Raw genomic sequence first — 26,663 nt, 5'->3', positions numbered from 1 at the left:
AATACCTTGTATCCAGGAATATTTAGCACCAGGTCTCTCTCTTAGCCACAACATTATATTTACACGTCAATCTGTCTGTATCTCACCAATCTTATTTACCATTCTCTGCGCAATAACATACATGCAAACTAACCCTAATTTAGACTTTATTACTTTCTCCCTTTACTCTGAGCCAACTTACTGTTTCCTATTCCAAAGCTATCTGTCTCTCCCATTATTCTGTGCACCTTGATATTCCTCCCTGGTATTACCTCCTGGTTCCCACACCCCTTGCAAGTTAGTTTAAACCCCCCACAACAGCACGAGAAATTGCCCTGCAAGGAAATTTGTCCCAGCTCTCTGTACAGGTCCCATCTTCCCCAGAGCTGGTCCCAATGCCCCAGGAATCTAAAGCCCTCCCTCCTGCACTCTTTTTCTAGCCACGCACTCATCTGCTTTATCTTCCTATTTCTATACTCACTTACTACTCTTAATTCCCTTCATGCCCAAAAAACTTATCAATCTCTGTCTTGAACTTACTCAACAAATCAGTGCCTGCAGCCCTCTTGGGTGGACAATTTCAAAGGTTCGCAACCCTCTGTGAAGAAATTTCTCCTTATCCCAGTCTTAAATGGCTGATCCCTTTTTCTGAGGCTGTGACCACTAGTTCTAGACTCCCCAGCTAGGGGAAACATCCTCCCAGCATCTGCCCTGTCAGGCCCCTTTAAGAATTTTGTGTTTAATGAGATCACCTCTCATTCTAAATTCTACAGAATGTAGGCCTAGTCTACTCAATCTCCTCTTAAAGGTCAATCCCCTCATCCCCAGAATCAGTCTATTGAATCTTTGTTGCACTTCCTCTAAGGTAAATGTAGCTTTCCTTGGGTAAGGAGACCAAAACTGCACAGTAATCACCAAGGGCCGAAACAATAACAGTAAAACATCTTCACTCTTGTACTTCAGTGCTTTTGTAATAAAGGCTAATGTACATTTTCTTTTTTTTAAATTTATTTCATGGGATGTGGGTGTCGCTGGCAAGGCTCCAGCATTTGTTACCCATCTCTAATTGCCCTTGAGAAGTTAGTAGTAAGCTGCTTGAACCGCTGCAGTCCATCTTGTGCTGGTACACCCACAGTGCTGTGCTGGAGAGTGTTCCAGGATTTTGATCCAGTGACAGTGAAGGAACGACGATGTATTTCCAAGTCAGGATGGCGTGTGGCTTGGAGGGGAACTTACAGATGGTGTTCCCATGCGTCTGCTGCCCTTGTCCTTCTAGGTGGAAGAAGTCATGAGTCTGCAAGGTGGTGTCGAAGGAGGTTGGTGAGTCAGTGGTAACCCCCAGGACGTTAGTGAGGGATTCAGCGATGGTAATACCATTGAATTTTATGGGGAGATGGTTCAATTCTCTTATTGGAAATGGTCATTGCCTGGCACGTGTGTGGTGTGAATGTTACTTGCTTCTTATCAGCCCAAGCCTGAATGTTGTCCAGGTCTTTTTGCATATGGACATGGACTGCTTCAGTATCTGAGGAGTTGCAAATGGTACTGAACATCGTACAATCGTCAGCGAGCATCCTCACTTCTGACCTTATGGAGGGAAGGTCAGCATACATACGCGCCTAGGAATTAGGAACAGGAGTAGGCCACTCGGCCCCTCGAGCCTGCTCTGGTTGATCTGATTGTAAACTCGACTCCACATTCCCGCCTCCGCCCAATAGCCTTTCACTGCCTTGCTTATCAAGAATATGTCGACCTCGGACTTAAAAATATTCAAAGACTCTGCTTCCACTGCCTTTTGAGGAAGAGAGTTCCAAAGACTCACGACCCTTTGAGAGAGAAAAATTTCTCCTCATCTGTCTTAAATGGATGACCCCTTATATTTAAACAGTGACCCCCAGTTCTAGATTCTCCCATAAGAGGAAGCATCATTTCCACATCTACCATGTCAAGACCTCTCAGAATCTTATCTATCAAGTTGCCTCTTACTATTCTAAACTCCAGCGGATACAAGCCTAGCCTGTCCAACCTGTCCTCATAAGACAACCCGCCCATTCCGGGTATTAGTCTAGTAAACCACCTCTGAACTGCTTCCAACACATTTACATCCTTCCTTAAATAAGGAGACCAATACTGTACACAGTACTCTAGATGTGGTCTCACCAATGCCCTGTATAACTGAAACATAACCTCCCTACTTTTGTATTCAATTCCCCTCGCAATAAAGGATAACATTCTATTAACTTTCCTAATTACTTGCTGTACCTGCATACTAACCTTTTGCAGTTCATTCACTAGGACACCCAGATCCCTCTGCATCTCCGAACTCTACAATCTCTCACCATTTAGATAATATGCTTTTTTTATTCTTCCTGCCAAAATGGACAATTTCACATTTTCCCACATTGTACTCCATTTGCCAGATCTTTGCCCACTCACTTAACCTATCTATAACTCTTTTTGTAGCCTCCTTATGTCCTCTTCACAAGTTACTTTCCTTCCTATCTTTGTGTCATCAGCAAATTTAGCAACCATTACCTTCGGTCCCTTCGTCCAAGTCATTTATATAAATTGTAAAAAGTTGGGGCCCCAGAGCTGATCCCTGTGACACACCACTCGTTACACCTTGCCAACCCGAAAATTACCCATTTATGCCTACTCTCTGTTTTTTGTTAGCTAACCAATCTTCTATCTATGCCAAAATGTTACCCCCTACACCATGAGCTTTTATTTTCTGCATTAACCTTTGATGTAGTTCATTATCAAATGCCTTCTGGAAGTCTAAGTACAATACATCCACCGGTTCCCCTTTATCCACAGCATATGTTACTTCAGAGCATGACAATAAATTGGTAAAACATGATTTCCCTTTCACATAACCATGTTGACTCTGCCTGATTACCTTGAATTTTTCTAAGTGCCCTGCTATAATGTCTTCAATAATAGCTAACATTTTCCCTATGACAGATGTTAAGCTAACTGGCCTTTAGTTTCCTGCTTTCTGTCTCCTTCCCTTTTTGAATAAAGGAGTTCTATTCACTATTTTCCAATCCAGTGGAACCTTCCCCAAATCTAGGGAATTTTGGAAAATTAAAACTAACACATCAACCATCTCACTAGCCACTTCTTTTAAGACCCTAGGATGAAATCTAGTCAACCCATAGCTCCAACAATTTGCTCAGTATCACTTCCCTGGTCATTGATGAAGCAGCTCAAGATGGTTGAGCCTACGACACCACCCTGAGGAACTCCTGCAGCAATGACCCGGGGCTAAGGCTGATTGCTTGCGGCACCCGCGTGTTAACATTCTGTGATTTGTGCACAAAGATATGCGGGTCCAACATTACCCCATCTTTCACCATTTAGAAAATATTTTGCTTTTCTATTTTTTCTTCCAAAGTGAATTACTTCACACTTATTCCAGCTGCCACTTTCTCTCTTTTTATTCATTCTTAGGATGTGGACATCGCTGGCTGGGCCAGCATTTGTTGTTCATCACTAATTGCTCTTGAGAAGGTGGTGGTGAGCTGCCTCGTGAACTGCTGCAGTCCTGGGATGTAGGTACACCCACCGTGTTGTTAGGAAGGGAGTTCCAGGATTTTGACCCAGTGACAGTGAAAGAACAGCAATATAGTTCCAAGTCACAATGGTGTGTGGCTTGGAGGGGAACTTGCAGGTGGTGGTGTTCCCATGCATCTGCAGTCCTTCTACTTTTAAGTGGTAGAGGTTGCGGGTTTGGAAGGTGCCTTTGAAGGAACCTTGGTGAGTTGCTATCGTGCAGCTTGTATGTGGTACACATTGCTGCCACTGTGCGTCAGTGGTAGAGGGAGTGAATGTTGAGGGTGGTGGATGGGGTGCTAATCAAGCAGAATGCTTTGTCCTGGATGGTGTCAAGCTTCTGGAGTGTTGTTGGAGCTGCACCCATCCAGGCAAGTGGAGAGTATTCCATCACGCTCCTGACTTGCGCCTTGTACATGGTGGACAGGCATTGGAGAGTTGGGAGGTGAGTTACTTGCTGCAGAATTCCCAGCGTCTGACCTTCTCTTGTAGCCAGAGCATTTATGTGGCTGATCCAGTTCAGTTTCTGGTCAATGGTAACTCCCAGGATGTTGATAATGGGGGATTCAGCAATGGTAATGCCATTGAACGTCAAGGGGAGATGGTTAGATTCTCTCTTGTTTGAGATGGTCATTTTCTGGCACTTGTGCGGAATGAATGTTACTTGCCACTTTTCAACCCAAGCCTGGATGTTGTCCAGGTTTTGCTGCGGATGGACATGGTCTGCTTCAGACATTGCATATGGTGCTGAACATTGTGCAATCATCAGTGAACATTCCCAATTCTGACCTTATGATGGAGGAAAGGTCATTGATGAAGCAGCTGAAGATGGTTGGGCCTCGGACACTACCCTGAGGAACTCCTGTCGTGATATCCTGGAACTGAGATGATTGACCTCCAACAACCACAACCATCTTCCTTTGCGCTAGGTATAACTCCAACCAGCAGAGAGCTTTCCCCCCATTCCCATTGACTCCAGTTTCTGTAGGCCTCCTTGATGCCACGTTTGGTCAAATGCTGCCTTGATGTCGGGGGCAGTCACTCTCCCCTCACCTCCTGGAGTTCAGCTCTTTTGTCCATGTGTGGACCAAGACTGTAATGAGATCAGGAGTTGAGTGGCCCTGGCAGAACCCAAATTGCGCATCAGTGAGTAGGTTATGGCTGAGCAAGTGTCGCTTGATCGCACTGTTGATGAACCCTTCCATCATTTTACTGATGGCGTGGTAATTGTCCTGCTTTTTGTGCACAGGACATACCTGGCAATTTTCCATATTGCCAGGCAGATGCCAGTGTTGTAGCTGTACTGACCCGCAGCAATGTTGTTGACTCTTAAATGTCCTCTGAAATGGCCTAGCAAGCCACTCAGTTGTATCAAACCGCTACCAAGTGTAAGGAAAGGAATGAAACCAAACAGACCACCCGGCATCGACCCAGGCACTGGAAATGACAACGGCAAACCCAGCCCTGTCAACCCTGCAAAGGCCTCCTTACTAACATGTGGGGGCTTGTGCCAAAATTGGGAAGGCTGTCCCACAGACTAGTCAAGCAACAGCCTGATAGTGATACTCACAGAATCATACCTTACAGACAATGTCCCAGACACTACTATCGCTATCCCTGTGTGTCCTGTCCCACCGGCAGGACAGACCAGCCGTGGCGGCACAGTGGTATACAGTCGGGAGAGACTTGCCCTGCGAGTCCCCAACATTGACTCCGGACCCCATGAAGTCTCATGGCATCAGGTCAAACATGGACAAGGAAACCTCCTGCTGATTACCACCTTCTGCCCATACCCCACCCCCACCCCCCTCATCTGATGAATCAGTGCTTCTCCATATTGAACACCAATTGGAAGTAGCACTGAGGGTAGCAAGGGTACAAAATGTACTCTGGGGGACTTCAATGTTCATCACCTAGAGTGGCTCAGTAGCACCATTACTGACCGAGCTGGCCGAGTCCTAAAAGACATAGCTGTTAGACTGGGTCTGCAGTAGAGGCCTGCTCAGGTCGGCAAAAAAGAACCGGACCCGAGTCCCTCCGATTTTGCCCGAGCCCGAACCCAACCCGACCATCACTTTACTTACCTTTCGACTCGGAACCTCCAGGAAGCTGCAGCGCATGCGTGCTGACATCATAGTGACATCACCCGCTCACTGCGCAGACTCAGTTTCGTCCCGGACTCCCAGCTCAGGTAAGTTTTTTTTTTTTTTTTTTTTAACTTCAGTACTTACCGGCAAAGCCCCTACCGTGTGTGTCCGGCCCAACCCAACTTGACCTGGAATCAGCCCAACCCGACACGCCGGGTCCCGTCGGGTTCAGGTCGGGTAGCAGGCCTCTAGTCTGCGGCAGGTGGTGAGGGAACCAACAAGAAGAAAAAACCTACTTGAGCTCGTCCTCACCAATCTGTCTCTTGCAGATGCATCTGTCCATGACAGTATTGGTAGGAGTGAACACCGCAGAGTCCTTGTGGAGATGAAGTCCTGTCTTCACATTGAGGATACCCTCCATCGTGTTGTATGGCACTACCACCGTGCTAAATGGGATAGATTTTGCACAGATCCAGCAACTCAAAACTGGGCATCCATGAGGCACTCTGGGCCATCAGCAGCAGCTGAATTGTACTCAACCAAAATCTATAATCTCATGGCCTGGTATATCCCTCACTCTACCATTGCCATCAAGCTGGGCGACCAACCCTGGTTCAATGAAGAGTGCAGGAGGGCATGCCAGGAGCAACAGCAGGCCAGAAATGAGCTATTAGCCTGGTGAAGCTACAACACAGGACTACTTGCACGCCAAACAGCGGAAGCAACATGCAATAGTCAGAGATAACCGATCCCACACCAACAGATCAGATCTAAGTTCTACAGTCCTGCCACATCCAATCATGAATGATGGTGGACAATTAAGCAACTGACAGGAGAAGGAGGCTCCACAAATATCCCCATCCTCAACGATGGGGGAGCTCAGCACAACAGTGCTAAAGACAAGGCTGAAGCAAATGCATCCATCTTCAGCCAGAAGTGCTGAGTGGATGATCCATCTCAGCCTTCTCCTAAGGTCCCCAGCATCCCAGATGCCAGTCTTCAGCTAATCCAATTCTCTCCATGTTGCTGTGGAATTCACTTGCCGTCCGCACCCAAAGTCACCAGACGAGACTCGAGTCTTTTTCCACTGATTTATTCAAGCATATGCAAGGGAGTTGCACCTATCCAGTGATCCCATACGGCTCCCTGATCAATTACATTCCATCATTATTGTATGGTTCAGATAGATCCAATTATTAGCATGTACCAATCGCGGGTTGGCATTTAATTGACATTGTTTAATCAAAGCTCACTCACGAGATGAAATTGACATTGTTTAGTCAAAGCTCACTCGTACACAGTGATTATATTATCCTATTACAATGAAGACATGTCGGTAGTGGTTACACAGCCTTTAACCGAAGCTCAAATGTACATGTCAGCAGACTACATTATCTTCGACCAATTAACGCATTGCATTCTGTATTAAAAATTCACCACCTTTATTCCTGTGACCGTGAACAGACAGCACCTTGTGGTTTACCAGAAATCTTCACCCTGCACACATCTTCCCCTTGTGTGCTGGCAGCTGCATCTGTGTTTGTGCATCTCCAGCTAGCTAATCTTAACCCTTTACTTGCCCTCTTCAACGTGATATCAAGAAACAGCTGAAGGCACTGGATACTGCAAAGTCCCAGAAAGAAACGTTCTGATGAAAGGTCACAGACCTGAAACATTAACTCTGCTTCTCTCCACAGATGCTGCCAGATCTGCTGAGTATTCCCACGACTTTCTGTTTTTATTACACTCAATCTACCTCTTTGGAGATTCTCTTTGGAAATGATCTGGGTATTTTTATAAATCTAGAGAATCAGCACTGGACAATGTTATTTGAACCATTGTGGTGTTCCCGTGCTCGCTGCAAATCAGAGTTATCTGTTATAATATTTCCCTGCTCATTCCACATACCCTTGTTAACACCAAGGCGGGAGGAGTGCACTGTTAATTCAGTCCCACTTCTCCACAGGTCACAACATATATTTAAATTTTCCCACGTACCAAAACAATTAATCATATACTCTACTTTTCCCCAGAATAAAACACACCAATCCGGTTTCTTTAATAAACAACAAAGTTATCCGTTTATTATAAACCAAGTCTTAACCAATAATAAAGTAAAAATACGTGCGAATTGAAATCTTATTTAGCCCAGCCCCCTCACACGCACACATACACAACCGGTTAACCGGGAAAAATGAAAGGGATTTTTGTTTACAGCTGTTACAAAGAAATAGAAGGAATAAAAAAAAACATTTAGACTGAAAAGAAGGTATGGAAGGAAGTCCTTTGTTTTGCTCAGGTGTCCCAAAGATGAAAAGGCGGCTGTCAATGGAATCTTTCTAGAACAGTCCCTTCCAGGCGTTGTTGATCAATCTGTGTAGGCTTTAAAGATGCAGCTACAGAAGGTTTCACATAGGTCTTGCGTCAGGTGTGTAGCAACAAAAGTTTCAATTCTTTCACATTCAGTGCAAAGTTCCTTCAAAGATGTAAGGTTTCTGCAACAGGCAGGATTCCTTCAAATACAGGAGGCAACAGGAAACACACTTGACACTGGATTGGCTTTTCAAGAGAAAGGTGGGCTGGCTAGATCTTCTTCTGTTCTCCTGGCAGGTCAATAAGCAAACTCCTTCTGTTTTTCAGGCCAAACACCAACTAGCTTTTTAACAGTTCAAACTGAAACTAACTTTTTCCAGAAACAAGTCCTGTGACAACCATAAATCCTGGCTTGTCACTTCCTTGTAAATATCTGTCCCTTCAGGTTAGAACGCAATCCTCGATGGGTTCTTTGCAAACAGGTGCTTTCCAGTAAAACTTCTTTACATTCAGTCCAAACCTTCTAGTAACTTTTAAAAACAACCACAAGTTCAACCTCTTCAAGATTACAGATGAATCAGTGTGCACAATCCAACTATAATTTCTTAAAACATATTTTACAAAGAAAAATAGAAGCGCTCACGTAACACCCTAAATTGTTTCATTTTCTCCATGTTTATCTCATTTCTTCTTAAAAGCCATATCCAACTTGTCTTCAGTAGTCACTGTGGTAAATTAAATTGGAATGCTCTGGGGTTTAATGTATTGCCAACACATTACAATCTAGTTCAGCAGTCTTTTGTGAAGAATTTTTTGTTTTAACATAATATCTTGAGTAGTTTTTGAAGAGTTGTCACCTTTGCCATAAATTTCTATCATGTCCAAGGGTAAGATGCCAATCATTTCTTGTTGGATTTGTTTCTATTTCTCTCGCAGCCGTCCTCTTTTAGATTAATGTTTACTCCGTTTGATAGCTCACTGCAAAGTGCACCATCTGATATAGGAACTGAGCTATACAGACCAGCAAAATCCTAGAGTCAGACCTCTATATCCGTGTAAAAGTACTATAAATGCCTTTACCAAGATAGTCAGATGAGAGAAGCCATCTGAATTTATTTATCCCAACTGACCCTACAGTTTCCCCCGCCCCAAATTGCAGCATTCAGTTCACTTCATGATTTTTACCATCACCAGTACGCTCCAATCAACTCTCCTGTCTTCGCTTAACCTCACCCTGCCCATCAATTCTCCCATCCTATTTTATTTGTCATCACCCAAGTCCTCACCACCCATGAGATTTTAATATATTGACTGGAAAATCTCTCTCTGACCTTGTCTTCTTCACCACTCTCACCTCCCTCCCTGTCTCCAACCCTGCTGTTTTCATCCTCTGCCTCTCCAGTTCCTTTTCAGAGCCATATCTAATTCTCAACACCCATTTTCTTTGGTTCTACACCAGTCACAATACCAGCACCTCAATCAACATGGTTCTTAGCTCTTGGGTTTCTGCTTTTGATGGTCTCGTTTCCTTTGTGGTGGTCTCCTCTTCCCCCTCGCCCTACACCCCTCAACTCCCAATTTTACCATGGTAATTCCCATATCCACATTTGGGAAAAGAACAGGGGAGTGGGACTAATTGGACGGCTGTCTCAAAGAACTGGCACATGAACGATGTGTTGTATCATTCCGTGATTCTATGATTTTAGAATGGAAATTGCTCATGTAAACCTATCACACTGTACTTGCACCCATCTGTCACTGGTGGCACTGTAGTACCTCAGTCTTGTCTCCCAGCTCCCCAGCCTTGAATAGAAGACCGTCAAAGAATGTTATAGCACACAAGGGGACCATGCAGCCTGTCCTGCCTGTGCCAGAAAATACTTGTTCCAATCAATTCAGCTCCCCGAATTGCTGTACTTTCAGTAGTTGACTGTAAATAATATAAATTCAAAGTTAAATGAAAATAAGGACAGAATATATAAATTTAAAATGGAGGTTAAATAATGTCTGCCCATCTTGATCCAGTTATCCCTGACCCTCTAACCTTACTGCATCTGAAGAGTGCATTTGTCTTGACTCACCTATGTGAAGTGCCAGCAATGGGCAGGTATACTTTCATGTTTTAATCCTCTGTTTTAGTCATAGAGTATTACAGCAGAGAAACAGGCCCTTTGGCCCATCATGTCCATGCTGACCATCAAGCACCTGTCTATTCTAATCCCATTTTCCAGCACTTGGCCTGTAGCCTTGTATGCTATGGCGTTTCAAGTGCTCATCTGTTGGGGATGGTTTAAACTAATGTGGCAGGGGGATGGGAACCAAATGAGGAGGTCAGTGGACAGTAAGGAGGTAGTAACTAAAGCCTGTAAGGAACTAGATAATGAAGTCAGCGTGACTAAGGAAAAGAGTAGACAGGGAGCAGATGATGAACGCAAAGGGACTGGTGGTCTGAGGTGCATTTGTTTTAATGCAAGAAGTGTAGTAGGTAAGGCAGATGAACTTAGGGCTTAGATTAGTACCTGGGAGTATGTTATTGCTATTACTGAGACTTGGTTGAGGGAAGGGCATGATTGGCAACTAAATATCCCAGGATATCGATGATTCCGGCGGGATAGAGAGGGAGGTAAAAGGGGTGGAGGAGTTGCAGTACTGGTCAAAGAGGATATCACAGCTGTGCTGAAGGAGGGCACTATGGAGGACTCGAGCAGTGAGGCAATATGGTCAGAACTCAGAAATAGGAAGGGTGCGGTAACAATGTTGGGGCTGTACTACAGGCCTCCCAACAGCGAGCGTGAGATAGAGGTACAAATATGTAAACAGATTATGGAAAGATGTAGGAGCAACAGGGTGGTGGTGATAGGAGATTTTAATTTTCCCAACATTGACTGGGATTCACTTAGTGTTAGAGGTCCAGATGGAGCAGAATTTGTAAGGAGCATCCAGGAGGGTTTTCTAGAGCAGTATGTAAATAGTCCAACTCTGGAAGGGGCCATACTGGACCTGGTGTTGGGGAATGAGCCCGGCCAGGTGGTTGAAGTTTCAGTAGGGGACTACTTTGGGAATACTGATCACAATTCCTTAAGTTTTAGAATACTCATGGACAAAGACGAGCGTGGTCCCAAAGGAAGAGTGCTAAATTGGGGGAAGGCCAACTATAACAAAATTCGGCAGGAGCTGGGGAATGTAGATTGGGAGCAGCTGTTTGAAGGTAAATCCACATTTGATATGTGGGAGGCTTTTAAAGAGAGGTTGATTAGCGTGCAGGAGAGACATGTTCCTGTGAAAATGAGGGATAGAAATGGCAAGATTAGGGAACCATGGATGACAGGTGAAATTGTGAGACTAGCTAAGAGGAAAAAGGAAGCATACATAAGGTCTAGGCGGCTGATGAAAGACGAAGCTTTGAAAGAATATCGGGAATGTAGGACCAATCTGAAACGAGGAATTAAGAGGGCTAAAAGGGGTCATGAAATATCTTTAGTAAACAGGGTTAAGGAAAATCCCAAAGCCTTTTATTCATATATAAGGAGCAAGAGGGTAACTAGGGAAAGGATTGGCCCACTCCAGGACAAAGGAGGAAAGTTATGCGTGGAGTCAGAGAAAATGGGTGAGATTCTAAATGAGTACTTTGCATCGGTATTCACCGAGGAGAGGGACATGACGAATGTTGAGGTTAGGGACAGATGTTTGATTACTCTAGGTCAAGTCGGCATAAGGAGGGAGGAAGTGTTGGGTATTCTAAAAGGCATTAAGATGGACAAGTCCCCAGGTCCGGATGGGATATATCCCAGGTTACTGAGGGATGCGAGAGAGGAAATAGCTGGGGCCTTAACAGATATCTTTGCAGCATCCTTAAACATGGGTGAGGTCCCGGAGGACTGGAGAATTGCTAATGTTGTCCCCTTGTTTAAGAAGGGTAGCAGGGAAAATCCAGGTAATTATCGACCGGTGAGCCTGACGTCAGTGGTAGGGAAGCTGCTGGAGAAGATACTGAGGGATAGGATCTATTCCCATTTGGAAGAAAATGGGCTTATCAGTGATAGGCAACATGGTGTTGTGCAGGGAAGGTCATGTCTTACCAACTTAATAGAATTCTTTGAGGAAGTGACAAAGTTGATTGATGAGGGAAGGGCTGTAGATGTCATATACATGGACTTCAGTAAGGCGTTTGATAAGGTTCCCCATGGTAGGCTGATGGAGAAAGTGAAGTCGCATGGGGTCCAGGGTGTACTAGCTAGATGGATAAAGAACTGGCTGGGCAACAGGAGACAGAGTAGCAGTGGAAGGGAGTTTCTCAAAATGGAGACGTGTGACCAGTGGTGTTCCACAGGGATCCGTGCTGGGACCACTGTTGTTTGTGATATACATAAATGATTTGGAGGAAAGTATAGGTGGTCTGATTAGCAAGTTTGCAGACGACACTAAGATTGGTGGAGTAGCAGATAGTGAAGGGGACTGTCAGAGAATACAGCAGAATATAAATAGATTGGAGAGTTGGGCAGAAAAATGGCAGATGGAGTTCAATCAGGGCAAATGCGAGGTGATGCATTTTGGAAGATCCAATTCAAGAGTGAACTATACAGTAAATGGAAAAGTCCTGGGGAAAATTGATGTACAGAGAGATTTGGGTGTTCAGGTCCACTGTTCCCTGAAGGCAACGCAGGTCAATAGAGTGGTCAAGAAGGCATACGGCATGCTTTCCTTCATCGGACGGGGTATTGAGTACAAGAGTTGGCAGCTCATGTTACAGTTGTATAGGACTTTGGTTGGGCCACATTTGGAATACTGCGTGCAGTTCTGGTCGCCACATTACCAAAAGGATGTGGATGCTTTGGAGAGGGTGCAGAGGAGGTTCACCAGGATGTTGCCTGGTATGGAGGGCGCTAGCTATGAAGAGAGGTTGAGCAGATTAGGATTATTTTCATTAGAAAGACGGAGGTTGAGGGGGGACCTGATTGAGCTGTACAAAATCATGAGAGGTATCGACAGGGTGGATAGCAAGAAGCTTTTTCCCAGAGTGGGGGATTCAATTACTAGGGGTCACGAGTTCAAAGTGAGAGGGGAAAAGTTTAGGGGGGATATGCGTGGAAATTTCTTTACGCAGAAGGTGGTGGGTGCCTGGAACACGTTGTCAGCGGAGGTGGTAGACGCGGGCACGATAGCGTCTTTTAAGATGTATCTAGACAGATACATGAATGAGCAGGAAGCAAAGAGATACAGACCCTTAGAAAATAGGCGACATGTTTAGATGGAGGATCTGGATCGGCGCAGGCTTGGAGGGCCGAAGGGCCTGTTCCTGTGCTGTAATTTTCTTTGTTCTTTGTTCTATCTAAATACGTCTTAAATGTTGTGAGGGTTCCTGCCTCTACCACCCCTTCAGGCAGTGTTCTCCAGATTCTAACCACCCTGTGAGTGAATTTTTTTTTCCTCAAATCCGCTCTAAACCTCCTACCTTAAATCTATGCCCCCTGGTTTTTGACACCTCCGCTAAGGGAAAGGTTTCTTCCTGTCCTATTAATGCCCCTCATAATTTTGTATACCTCAATCATGTCCCTCCCCCCTCACCACCTCTGCTCTCAGGAAAACAACCCTAGCCTATCCAGTCTCTCTTCATAGCTGAAATGCTCCAGCCCAGGCAACATCCTGGTGAATCACCTCTGCACCCTCTCCAGTGCAATCACATCCTTCCTATAGTGTGGTGACTAGAACTGTACACACTTCTTTTCCCTCCCTCCTTCAGATGAATTTGTTATTCAAAATCTAACTGTCTATAGAGCATTGTGCATAACAGGTCAACAGCACCATTCTATATTTTAACCTTTGCAAATGTTCGGCTCAGTGCTGTTTCACGATTCTGTTGTTAATCTCATGCCTTTTTTTTAAAGGATTAGTGAAAGCTATTCATAGATAAGTGAATTTTAGAAAATGAAATTGCATTGGGAAACTTGGTACTTTACAGTGGGTCTGTAAACCTCTTGGTGAATTGGACGGTTGAATTAGATCTGGGGCTCAGATGATGTGTTCTAGATTCTGTGAATCATCTGGTTTGTTTCTTAAACACGGTAGTTCTGAGAACATTGATTGCACAGCAGCATTGTATCTTGTTAGATTACTGTAATAGGTGAACTACCACTGGACACTGAGGTCCAGTAGTGTCGTGGCTATATTACTGGAGCAGAAAGAAAGAAAAAAAAATTGCATCGATATATTGCCTATCGAGACATCAGGGCATCGATAAAGCACTTTACAGCAATGAAGTACTTTTGAAGTGTAGCCACTGTTGTAGGAAATGTGACAGCCAATTTGCACAGCATGCTCCCACAAACAGCAAAAGTTATAATGACTAGATATGTTGGTTGCAGGATAAATATTAGCCAGGAGATATCTTCTCTTCTCTTTGAAATAGTGCCATGGGATCCTTTGCTTCCACCTGAGGGGGCAAACAGATATCAGTTTAACATCTCATCCAAAAGATGATACCGCCGCCATTGCAACACTCCTCCTGTACAAGCACTCGAGTGTCAGTCTAGATTTTTGTGCTCAAGTCTCTGGAGTGGGACTTGATCCCATAACCACCTGACTCTCAGATGAGGTTGCTGTCACTGAGGCATGGCTAGCACTTCATCCAGAGAATGAGAGTTCAAATCCCACCATGGCAGTATGAGAAGTTGAATTCAGTTTAAGTAAAACTCTAGGATCAGTAAAAGTGACCATGAAGCTGACCGATTGCAGTAAAATTCCAACTGGTTTACGGATGTACTTTAGGGAAGGAAGCCTGCTGTCCTTACCCAGTCTGGCCTTTATATGACTGCAACGTGGTTGACTGTTAACTGTCCTAGCAAGCCACTCATTGTATGCAACTTCTCTGACAACCGAGGATTTATATTATATATATTTGTTTTTAAATCCCATAACATTTCAAGAATGTTGTTTCTAAACATTGTTTTAAATCTCAATACCTAGATTGGAAATTATATAGATTAAATATTTGTACCAATATTCAAATACACATAACAATGGGTTAATGTTCTGGGTGGGGACCTTTTGACATAATTGGTCAGCTTTGCTTTTACCATGTATAGAATGCAATATTGACACTGATTCATCCACTGTGTTTGAGAGGTTGCTGGGAAAGAGCAGGGGATGAGAGAGGTGATGGCTCTGATGTGGAACAGGTTGGAGGGGCTAAATAGCCTACTCCTGTTACTAAGACATAGTGGGGTCAATAGCTGAAATTTCTATAGTTCAGTGAGCAGCTCTGACTGACCATGCCAGTGGGTGCTGTGGGTGAGTATCAGTAACTGTGGTGGAGCTGTATATGCAAGCTGTTATTCGTGATAACATTTGGCCTTAAATGAACAGACCAGCTTGAGCGCCGCTTCACCTGTACATTTACACGGTGTAACCATCTGTACAATTGTAATTGAAGGGAGACACTCCAAGTGTATCGACTTGTGCATCAAGCGTGGCCGTTTGAGTTGGTACAGAGGGGTGCTGAGGCCATTTCAACTGTACCCACACATGAATTGGCAGCTCCAGGGCAAGGAAGAAACCAAATTAAAAGCATCAAATTTGAAGAGGCAGAGGTAATAGTTAAGCTTCACGATGGCATCACTCTTCCATCAACCAATTCACGGGCTGTGGGAGGGTGCCACAGCTACCATGAGCTGAATTATCAAGAAAGGCAGGGGTTTAGTGAGTTTCTGCACTTAACAAGTGCTGCCAGAATCCTATAATAGCCACAAAAGGGCTGAAGGGTAGGAAAAATGCCAGTGTCTCACCAACAACTAATTAATTTCCCTAATTAGCAAAGTTTCTATGCCTTTTCCATCCCTGTCCCCTGATCAAGGGGGAAAGGTCATCTCTTTGCTCCAGCGATGCAGATTCCCCCCACTCCACTTCACACCTCACCCACTACTTTTAGCTAGGCTGTTAGAGAGAGCCTATCTTGGTTAGTGATTGAAATTCTGCGTGGCCCTCGCTTGGGTATCGATAGCTCTTCAAAAGAAGGTGGCTGAAAGGTTTCTGCTGAACACAGGAGTAGGCTATTTAGCCCCTTGAGCCTGTTCCATGATTCAGTGAGATCAAGGCTGACCTGCAACCTAATTCCATATGCCCATCTTTGCCCCATATCCTTTAAGACTTTTGGCAAACAAAAATTTATCAATCTCAGATTTAAAATTTAGAATTGATCTGGCACCAACTGCAGTTTGCAGAGGAGAGTTCCAAACTTCTATTGCCCTTTGCTTGAAGTGTTTACTAATTTCACTTTTGAAAGGTCCTACTCTAATTTGTTTTTGACACTGCCTCCTAGTCCTAGTTTCTCCTAATTTAATCTATCTGTTCCCCTTAAACCTGCTAAGGAGAGCACTGGATTGATGGAAAAGTAGAAGGTGACATTAAGACAAAAAAAAGCATGGAACTGTTGTCTCGAGGTTTCACCATGCACTTGTTTTGGATCCTACACAAAAAAACATTATTCAGGTGAATTTAGACTTGAAACCACCAATCCCTATACATGTACACTCCATGTTCCAGTTGCTCTTGTAGATTTGCATGTTTGAGCATATCATTGTTGGAGCGATTGTTATCGCAAACAAGATCTGTCTTCCCACAAACAGTCATAATGTGCCTGGGGACCAGTCACTTGTGTCCACCTGCCTGTGTGTGCATAACATCCACTTGGTAAATGTCAATGGTTGCACAATGGACACCATCTTCTGTTGGGGAACCAGGGCAAGGACTCATACCATCACCACCACTGGTTCAGGTGCAAAGCAAATCTCGATATTGAGCTTCAAACAAAAATGTTGCTTGCACTATTGTAAACTTTGGTAACCAGTGAAGCCCAGGATATAAATGAAACAGTAGGAGGATCCATTGATTTGAATATGCATAAGAAAGGTAGGAGCATGGGAAAAGAAAAACATTTTAATCTTTTGTCTTTCCATTTACAGAAAAAGACGGAAAAGCTTTTCACCCGACGTATGAAGAGAAACTGAAGTTTGTCGCTCTGCACAAACAGATCACAGTCGGTCCCTACAGTCCTGACTCGTGTCCGGAGGTTGGCTTCTTTGATGTTCTCGGTAATGATAGGAGGTAATTGTGACCTGATTCTCAGAGTGGGGATTTCAGACCTGTACTTGTATAAACTACAGTCTTCATCAGACTAATCAATGTTTCTTTAAAAAAAATGCTCTTATTTGGTTTCTTTGAACTTGGTAGGCATGCAGAGCTAACTGGTTTTCGAATCGATAATGCTTCTGTTAATTCAGTATTATAGACCCTAGAAATCTGATGGGGAGGGAAACAGAAAATGCTGAAGATGCAACGAACCTTAAAGTGAGTCGAGGCAGTATAACATTTCAGATGGGACCTTTCCTGAGAACTGAGCTGTGATGCAGGGTCCCACTCAGCAAGGCAACCTGACTTTGTGTCTCTTTTATGTGCTATGTATTTACTGTTCTGATTGCTGAATTCCTCCAATTCTGGTCTCTTGCATTGTCCTAATTTTTATCACTGCACCATTGGTGGTCGGTGCTTCAGCTGCCTTGGCCCTAAGCTCTGGAATTCCCTCCCCACCCCTCTCTGCCTTTTTAAGGTGCTCCTTAAAACCTGACTGTTTGACCAAGCTTTGTGTCACCTGTCCCAGTATTTCCTTCTGTGGCTTGGTCAATTATTCTTTGTGCTCCTTTGAAGTGGGTATTTAATGTGCTTGAATTGTTTGACTTGTTGAATTGTTGAGTTGTAGACATGGTTCAGTCATAGCAACACATCTTTCAGATTGGGTATCATACAGAAGGTTGCTGAGGTTTCTAATGTCAACGGTTAACTTTTTGAGCTTTTGGTTTATTGGTTACACAGCAGACAGGCACGTTGCACAAGCAGTGCTCCCACCAGCACTTCACGAAGGGCCCATTTACTGGCTTTTTCACCCTTCATTTTCCTCTGTTATGAAGGATAAAATCCTTTAGAGAAGCATAGTACTGCAGATGCTGGAATTCCTTAACAGAAAATGCTGAAAACACGCAGCAGGTCAGCTGTGTTTATAGAGAGAAATGAGTTAACGTTTCAGGTTGGTGACCTTTCATGTGGTGTTCTCTCCACGGATCTACTCAGTGTTACTGCATTTTTTGTTTTATATAAAATCTTAGCACCGCAGCCTCACAGCTCCAGCGACCCGGGTTCAATTCTGGGTACTGCCTGTGTGGAGTTTGCAAGTTCTCCCTGTGTCTGCGTGGGTTTCCTCCGGGTGCTCCGGTTTCCTCCCACAGCCAAAAGACTTGCAGGTTGATAGGTAAATTGGCCATTATAAATTGCCCCTAGTATAGGTAGGTGGTAGGGGAATATAGGGACAGATGTGGTAGGAATATGGGATTAGTGTAGGATTAGTATAAATGGGTGGTTAATGGTCGGCACAGACTTGGTGGGCCGAAGGGCCTGTTTCAGTGCTGTATCTCTAAATCATAAATCTAAATATCCATAGTGAGTACAATATGCTCTTTCAGCTATCTTGTTGCAACCCTTTTAGAACACTGGTTGTATTGAGTGCATCAGGGATGAGAACCCCATTACAGTAAAGAAGCAAAAAATCGCCTCAATTATCTTGATTCTTTCAAGTTCCCTCATCTGTAAAAGAGACTATAGATCCCAAACGTAATAGCCTGACCAGCTCTGAGTAACAGCTAGGACTCAGTGCTGGGACCCTCTAGTTTGAATCAGTTACGCATAACAAAAGAACCTAATCAAAAACACATGAATTACTAATTGAAACGGCCAAACAGTTAACAATAACTGAATGTATAGGCATATTAAAAGACATTTTGTCAGAGAAAAATGATTCATTTGTTTGTGCATTGATATTGTATCTGTATGTGTTATAATCCTGGCATTCACAGCTGGATGTATTGATGGCATAGTTATGATCGAACAGCAGTTTATGTGTCTGCTTTGTTCAGCTTTCATTCAGAATGTCTAAATCCAACTCCAGGATGCATGGGCACAAAATCGAGGCTGACGCTTTGTCAGAGGTACCATGTGCAGTTTTCAGTGTGCCCCATTATAAAAAGAACAGGGAACATTTTGTGAACATTCACCAGGTTGATGCCAGGGATTGGAAATTTTTTTAAGACAAGAGCAAAATATCATTGATGCTGGAAACCTGAAATAATAACTCTGCAAAGAAGATTTGCAGGGGTGATGCCAGGTCTGAGAGGTTATAACTATCAAGAAACGCTAAACAAACTGAGGCTGCTTTTTCTAGATAGGAAGGCTGAGAGGTGACCTGATAGAGAGCTTTAAAATTATGAAGGGATTCAGTAGGGTAGACATGGAGAAGAAGTTTCTACTTGTGGGGAGGTCCAAAAGCTAGGGATCATTAAATATAAGACTTTCGCTAATAAAACCAGTAGGGAATTCAGAAGTAAAAGCAAAATACTGCGGATGCTGGAAATCTGAAATAAAAACAAGAAATGCTGGAACCACTCAGGTCTGGCAGCATCTGTGGAAAGAGAAGCAGAGTTAACGTTTTGGGTCAGTGACCCTTCATCGGAACTGACAAATATTAGAAAAGTCACAGGTTATAAGCAAATGAGGTGGGGGTGGGGCAAGAGATAACAAAGGAGGTCTAGATTGGACCAGGCCACATAGCTGACCAAAAGGTCACGGAGCAAAGGCAAACAATATGTTAATGGTGTGTTGAAAGACAAAGCATTAGTACAGATTAGGTGTTAATACACTGAATATTGAACAGCAGCAAGTGCAAACCTGAAAAATTCAGAAGAGTGGTTAGAATGCGGAACTTGGTACCACAAGGAGTGGTTGAGTGGTGTATTGCATACATGTATTTAAGGGAACGTTAGCTACAGGGAGAAAGGAATAGAAGGTTATGTCACTAGGCTGAAATGAAGTAGGGTGGGAGGAAGCTCATGTGGAGCATAAACACCAAAGACCGAATGGCTAGTTTTTCTGCTGTAGTTTAAGTAAATGTATTCCAAGCGTTTACCCTATAGGGATCCCTTTTCCTAATTTACCAAAAGAAAAGCAGCTGCCCAAAGGAAAACTACCTTTGTTGCAGACTTTTTTTTTTAAATTGGTGTGAAACAACAGAAATATTTTGGATGTGGTTTATCATAACCAAGAGTAAAGAATATAGAACACTCGAGACACTACTTGTGGTGTGGGCAGTACCCAATCTCAAACAAATAGAAGTGGGCCGCACAGTGGTTAGCTCCGCAGCCTCACAGCACCAGCGACCCGGGTTCAATTCTGGGTACTGCCTGTGTGGAGTTTGCAAGTTCTCCCTGTGTCTGCGTGCGTTTTCTCCGGGTGCTCCGGTTTCCTCCCACAAGCCAAAAGACTTGCAGGTTGATAGGTAAATTGGCCATTATAAATTGTCCCTAGTATCGGCAGGTGGTAGGGAAATATAGGGACAGGTCGGGATGTGGTAGGAATTTGGGATTAGTGTAGGATTAGTATAAATGGGTGGTTGATGGTCGGCACCGACTCGTTGGGCCGAAGGGCCTGTTTCAGTGCTGTATCTCTAAAACTAAAAAACAACTTGCAGGTTGATAGGTAAATTGGCCATTATAAATTGCCCCTAGTATAGGTAGGTGGTAGGAGAATATAGGGACAGGTGAGGATGTGGTAGGAATATGGGATTAGTGTAGGATTAGTATAAATGTGTGGTTGATAGTCGGCACAGACTCGGTGGGCCGAAGGGCCTGTTTCAGTGCTGTATCTCTGAACAAAAGGTCTAGCCCAGCTGTAGTCCATAGAGTCTAGTTTGAAAGCCTATATCCTTTGTGTACGTACACTTGAGTTGTATCTGAGGACGGGAAGCTGTACTTACAGCCAGCCATCTACTGCAAGCCTAGCTGGCTTCCACTTGTAAAATACCTTCTTGTTTCCTTTCTTGCTCCCATAGTGTTGCTCTCCTAATTCTGCATCTGAGCACGAATCAAATTGGAATGATGAAATCTCTGCTTCACAAGCCCTTAATTAAACTCTCACTTGCAGTAAGCAGCCAGAGAGGAAGAACCACAATAGCCTGTTGGCAATCGGCCATCAGGAGTGGCCACTTGGGCAAGGTACAGGACTGGAAAGCTGCACCTTCTGCGGTGGAGGGGGGGGGGGGGTGGTGGATGTTGAGATAAGCAAGTTGGATCAGGCTGCATTTTAAGAGATTAGGCAACATTTAAGATTGGGGGTGGGGAGCGGGATGCTGCTCTGGGTGCATTTAATTTCCCCCTCTGAGCCAGTTGAGACTCCTGAGGTTATGCTGATGCTGGCAAGCCTCTAGCTAGCTGCCACTTGCAGTACTCTGTACAGATCTGACTACCACTACTTAAGCTCTGTGTACCACAGCAGGCTGGCAAGACCTAGATTTCTCTCTGTTTGTGAATGGATATTCTCCACACCACAAGTACAGTGTCTCAAATGTTTTGTATTCCTTACGCTTTGCTGTATATGATGATCCACAATCAAATGCTTTGTCATTTTACACTAATTAAAAAAAGTTAGAGGCACTACAGAGAGAGTGATGAGGCTGAACCCTGGTGTCAGAGGGGTGAGGTATGAGGAAAGATTAGAGAAGGTAGCACTCGCTCCCCCAAAAGGCAGCAGATTCTGGGTCAAATGAAACTTTCAAGACTGAACTCGCTAGATTTTTATTAGTTAAAGGTAAAAGGGATGGGTTAGTGAGGGACAGATGACCCATACTCTAATTGAATGACAGAATGGGCTCAAGGGCCTGAATGGCTGTTCCTGTTATTGTGTTTGTCTGAATAAGAGATGTCTCTGAGGGATCCAATCAAGATAAATGAGATTCTTTGTGGGCAGAGAAAACACTCTCAGCAATGCTTTCAGATCGACAGGGCCAGCAGGATAAGATGGCGACATTCACTGTTGACTGAGTTTAGAACAGATACCAGGAAGCATTGGAGTGAGCTGGTTAAATCCAGCACATTTCATAGAATCATAGAAAGTTTAAGGCACAGAAAGAGGCCACTTGTCCCATCATGTCTGCCAGCCGAAAAACGATCCACCTATTCTAATCCCACCTTCCAGCATTTGGTCCATAGCCCTGCAGCTTATGGCACTTGAGGTGAATATCCAGAATCCTTTTGAATGAGTTGAGGGTCTCTGCCTCAACTACCCTTTCAAGCAGTGAGTTCCAGACTATCACCACCTACTGGGTGAAAAAACGTTTCCTCATCTCCCCTCTCAATTTTCTACCAATCACTTTAAATCTATGCCCCCTCTCTGTTAAGGTGAGTGATCCCTTCACCTCCACTCTATCCAGACCCCTCAAAATTTTGTACATTTCAATCAGATTTCCCCTCAGCCTTCTCTGTTCCAAAGAGAACAACCCCAGCCTATCCAATCTTTACTCATAGCAACATTTTTCCAGTCCTGCCAACATCCTCGTAAATCTCCTCTATACCCTCTCTAGTGCAGTTACATCCTTTCTGTAATGAGGTGACCAGAACTGCACACAGTACTCAAGTTGTGGCCGAACCAATGATTTATACAGTTCCAGCATAAACTCCCTGCTCCTGTATTCTATACCTCAGCTAATAAAGGAAAGGATTCCATATGCCTTCTTAACTACCTTATCGACCCGTCCTGTTACATTCATGGATCTGTGGACACTCACTCCAAGGTCCCTTACTTCCTCTACACTTCTCAGTACTTTCCCATTAATTGTGTACTCCTTTGCCTTGTTTGACCTCCCCAAATGCATCACCTCACACTTCTCCAAGTTGAATTCCATTTGTCACTTTTTTGCCCATCTGACCAGACCATCAATATCTTCCTGCAGCCTACCGGTTATCCTTCTCGCTATCTACCACACGGTCAGTCATTGTGTCGTCTGCAAACTTCTTGATCATGCCCCCAATATTTGTGTCCAAATCGTTAATATACACCGCAAAAAGCAGGGGACCCAATACTGAGCCCTGCGGAACACCACTGGAAACTGCCATCCTGTCGCTAAAACAGCCGTCAACAATTACCCTTTGTTTCCTGCCACTGAGCCAATTTTGTATCCACCTTGCTGCATTTCCTTGGATCCCATGGGATGTTATTTTTTTTTTTAACAGTCCACCATGTGGGACCTTGTCAAAAGCCTTGCTAAAATCCATGAAGACCACATCAACTGCACTATCCTCATCTACCTTCCTTGTTACTACTTCAAAAAATTCAATCAAGTTGGTCAAACAAGATCTTCCCTTAACAAATCCTTGCTGACTATCCTTGATTAACCTGTGCCTTTCTAAATGACAGTTTATTCTGTCTCTCAGAACAGATTCCAATAATTTGCCCACTACTGAGGTTAGACTGACTGACCTATAATTATTCGGTCTATCCTTTGCTCCCTTTTTAAACATAGGTACAACGCAAGTAATTCTTCAATCCTCCAACACCACACCTGTACCCAGTGAGGACTGGAAAATGATGGTCAGACCCTCTGCTATTTCCTCTCTTGCTTCTTTTAGCAGCCTCGGATACATTTCATCTGATCCTGGTAATTTATCAACTTTCAAGGATGATAATCCCATTAATACTTCCTCTCCCTATTTTTATTACACCCAATACTTCACACACTTCCTCCTGAACTACAATGTCTGCATTGTCCCCCTTTTTTGTGAAGACAGATGCAAAGTATTCATTAAGAACCATACCAATATCTTCCGCTCCTACGCATAGGTTACCTTTTTGATCTTTTATGGGCCCTGCTCCATCTTTGGTTATCCTCTTACTCATAATGTATTGTTAAAACATCTTTTGGGTTCACCTTGATTTTGCTTGCCAATATTCTTTCATGCCCTCTCTTTGCTTTCCTAATTTCCTTTTTGATTTCACCCCTCCACTTTCTATACTCCTCTCTGCTTTCTGTAGTATTGAGCTCTCTCTGTCGGGCATAAGCTTTCCTTTTCTGCAATCAGACAGTCAGCATGATTTTATGAAAGGGAAATCATGTTTGACAAACTTGTTTGAGTTCTTTGAGGATATAGATAGCAAGCAGAGTGCATAAAGGGGAACCAGTAGATGTAGTGTATTTGGATTTTCAGAAGGCATTTGATAAGGTGCCACATAGAAGGTTATTGCACAAAATAACTCGGGGTATTGGGGGTAATGTGTTGACCTGGATTGAGGACTGGCTAACACGCAGAAGGCAGAGAGTTGGGATCAATGGGTCTTTTTCAGGTTGGAAAGCCGTAAGGATCGGTCCTAGGGCCTCAACTATTTACTATCTACATTAATGACTTAGAGGAAGGGACAGAGTGTAGTGTATCCAAATTTGCTGCCGATACAAAAATAGGTGGGAAGACATGTTGTGATGAGGACAGAATGAATCTGCAAAGGGATATAGATAGGTTAAGTGAGCAGGCAAAAACTTGGCAGATGGTGTTCAATGTGGGAAAGTGTGAGGTAATCCACTTTGGTAGGAAGAATAAAAAGGCAGGTTATTATTTAGATGGAGAAATATTACAAAATACTGCAGTACAGAGGGATCTGGGTGTTTTTGTGCATGAAACTCAAGGTTAGCATGCAGTTGCAGCAAGTAATCAGGAAGGCAAATGGAATTTTGGCCTTTATTGCTAGGGGATTAGAGTTTTAAAAATAGGGAAGTCTTGTTCCATAGAAACATAGAAAATAGGAGCAGGAGTAGGCCATTCTGCCCTTCGAGCCTGCTCCACCATTCATTATGATCGTGGCTGATCATCCAACTACAACTGTACAAGGTGTTGGTGAGGCCCTGTATTTAAAGAAGGATATACTAGCCTTGGAGGCAGTTAAGAAGTTGGGCAGTTGGGCGGCGCAGTGGTTAGCACCGCAGCCTCACAGCTCCAGCAACCTGGATTCAATTCTGGGTACTGTCTGTGTGGAGTTTGCAAGTTCTCCCTGTGTCTGCGTGGGTTTTCGCCTGGTGCTCTGGTTTCCTCCCACAGCCAAAGACTTGCAGGTTGATAGGTAAATTGGCTATTATAAATTGCCTCTAGTATAGGTAGGTGGTAGGGGAAGGTGGGGATGTGGTAGGAATATGGGATTAGTGTCGGATTAGTCTAAATGGGTGGCTGATGGTCGGCACAGACTCGGTGGGCCGAAGGGCCTGTTTCAGTGCTGTATCTCTAAAAATAAAATAAATAAAGGTTCACTTGGCTGATTCCTGGGATGAAGGAGTTGTCTTATCAAGAACGGCTAAACAGATTAGGCCTTTATTCATTGGAGTTTAGAAGAATGAGAGATAATCTTATAGAAACATATAAGATTTTAAGGGGGCTTGACGGTAGATGTTGAGATGTTTCCACTAGTGGGGGAATCTTGAACTAGGGGACATAGTCACAGAATAAGGAGGCACACATTTAAAACTGAGATGCGAAGGAATTTCTTCTCTGAGGGTGGTGCATCTCTGGAATTCTCTGCCTCAGTTGTGGAGGCTAGGTCACTAAATGTAATTAAGGAAGAGGTAGATAGATTTTTGAAATCTGAGTCGAGGGTTAGGCAGAGCAAGCCCAAAAGAAGAGTTGAGGCCTGGGACAGATCAGCCATGATCTTATTGAATGATGGGGCAGGCTTGAGGGGCTAAATGGCCTACTCCTGCTCCTATTTCTTATGTTCTTAGGTTCTTCGCCTCTCACTGTTCTGACACTGATTTACCTTCAAGTAACTGTTTCCAGTCCACTTTCGCTAAATTACTCCTCAGTTTAGTAAAATTGGCCTTGCCCCAATTGAGCACTCTAACTCCTGTTCTATCTCTGTCACTTTCCATAATTATGTTAAAACTGACTGAATTATGATCACTATCACCAAAATGTTCTCCCACTGCCACTCCTTCCACCTGCCCATCTTCATTTCCTAAAACTGCGCCCTCTCTTGTTGGATTTGCTACATACTGGGCAAAAAAGCTCTCCTGAATGCACCTCAAGAATTTTGTTCCCTCAATTCCTTTCACACTAAAACTATCCCAGTTAATATTGGGGTAATTAAAAATCCCCTACTATTACTGCCGTATTGTTCTTGCACTTCTTAGAGATTTGCCGACATTTCTGCTCTTCTATCTCCCTCTGACTGTTTGGGGGTGTATAGTACACTTCCTGCAGTGTGATTTCCCCTTTTTTGTTCCTTAGCTCAATCCATATGGCCTCATTTGATGAACCTTCCAACATATCATCCCTCCTCACAGTTGTAATAGTTTCCTTGACCAAAATTGCCACTCCCCCTCCTTTCTTATCCCCCTCCCTATTACGTCTGAAAACCCTGTAACCAGGAACGTTGAGCTGCCATTCCTGTCCTCCCTTAAGCCATGTTTCTGTAATGGCTATGATATCATACTGCCACGTGTCTTTCTGTGTCCTCAGCTCATCTGCTTTATTTGCCATAGTCCTTGCATTGAAATAGATACCCTTGAGCACTGCCAAACACTCTTGTTTTATTTTCTAACCCTTGTTTCCTCTGTCTTCCAGACTCATCCATTAATTTTCCGTCTTCCATTTTAATTTTTGATTTTGTCTCAGCTGACTCTACCCCCAGGTCCCCATCACCTTGCCAAACAGTTTAAACCCTCCCCAACAGCACTAGCAAAACTTATTTCAGAAAGAAATGAATGCTGTAATAGAAGTCAGTCTTTTATAATTATCAGTTTAATGCTAAAAATGAAAGCCAAGTGTTGGTTCTACTTTAGCTTTCTTTGATCCAGTATTATTGTGGCTCAGTTTGTAGCCC

The 26,663-nt window shown here is 43.8% G+C and overlaps 1 protein-coding gene across 1 annotated transcript in view; it reads left to right on the top strand.

Moving 5' to 3' along the window:
• Positions 1-26,663, top strand: part of acbd3 (acyl-Coenzyme A binding domain containing 3) — a 72,801-nt gene that overhangs the window by 6,336 nt on the left and 39,802 nt on the right. The window contains exon 2 of the mRNA XM_068027931.1: positions 16,892-17,033. Within this exon, the coding sequence (XP_067884032.1) occupies positions 16,892-17,033 (142 nt within the window). The remainder of the gene's footprint in view (positions 1-16,891; positions 17,034-26,663) is intronic.

The sequence above is a fragment of the Heterodontus francisci genome, chromosome 3 (genome assembly GCF_036365525.1).
Source record: "Heterodontus francisci isolate sHetFra1 chromosome 3, sHetFra1.hap1, whole genome shotgun sequence".
Lineage (NCBI taxonomy): Eukaryota > Metazoa > Chordata > Chondrichthyes > Heterodontiformes > Heterodontidae > Heterodontus > Heterodontus francisci.
The sequence above is the reverse complement of the archived record's forward strand: the minus strand, read 5'-3'. Positions and strand labels throughout refer to the sequence as shown.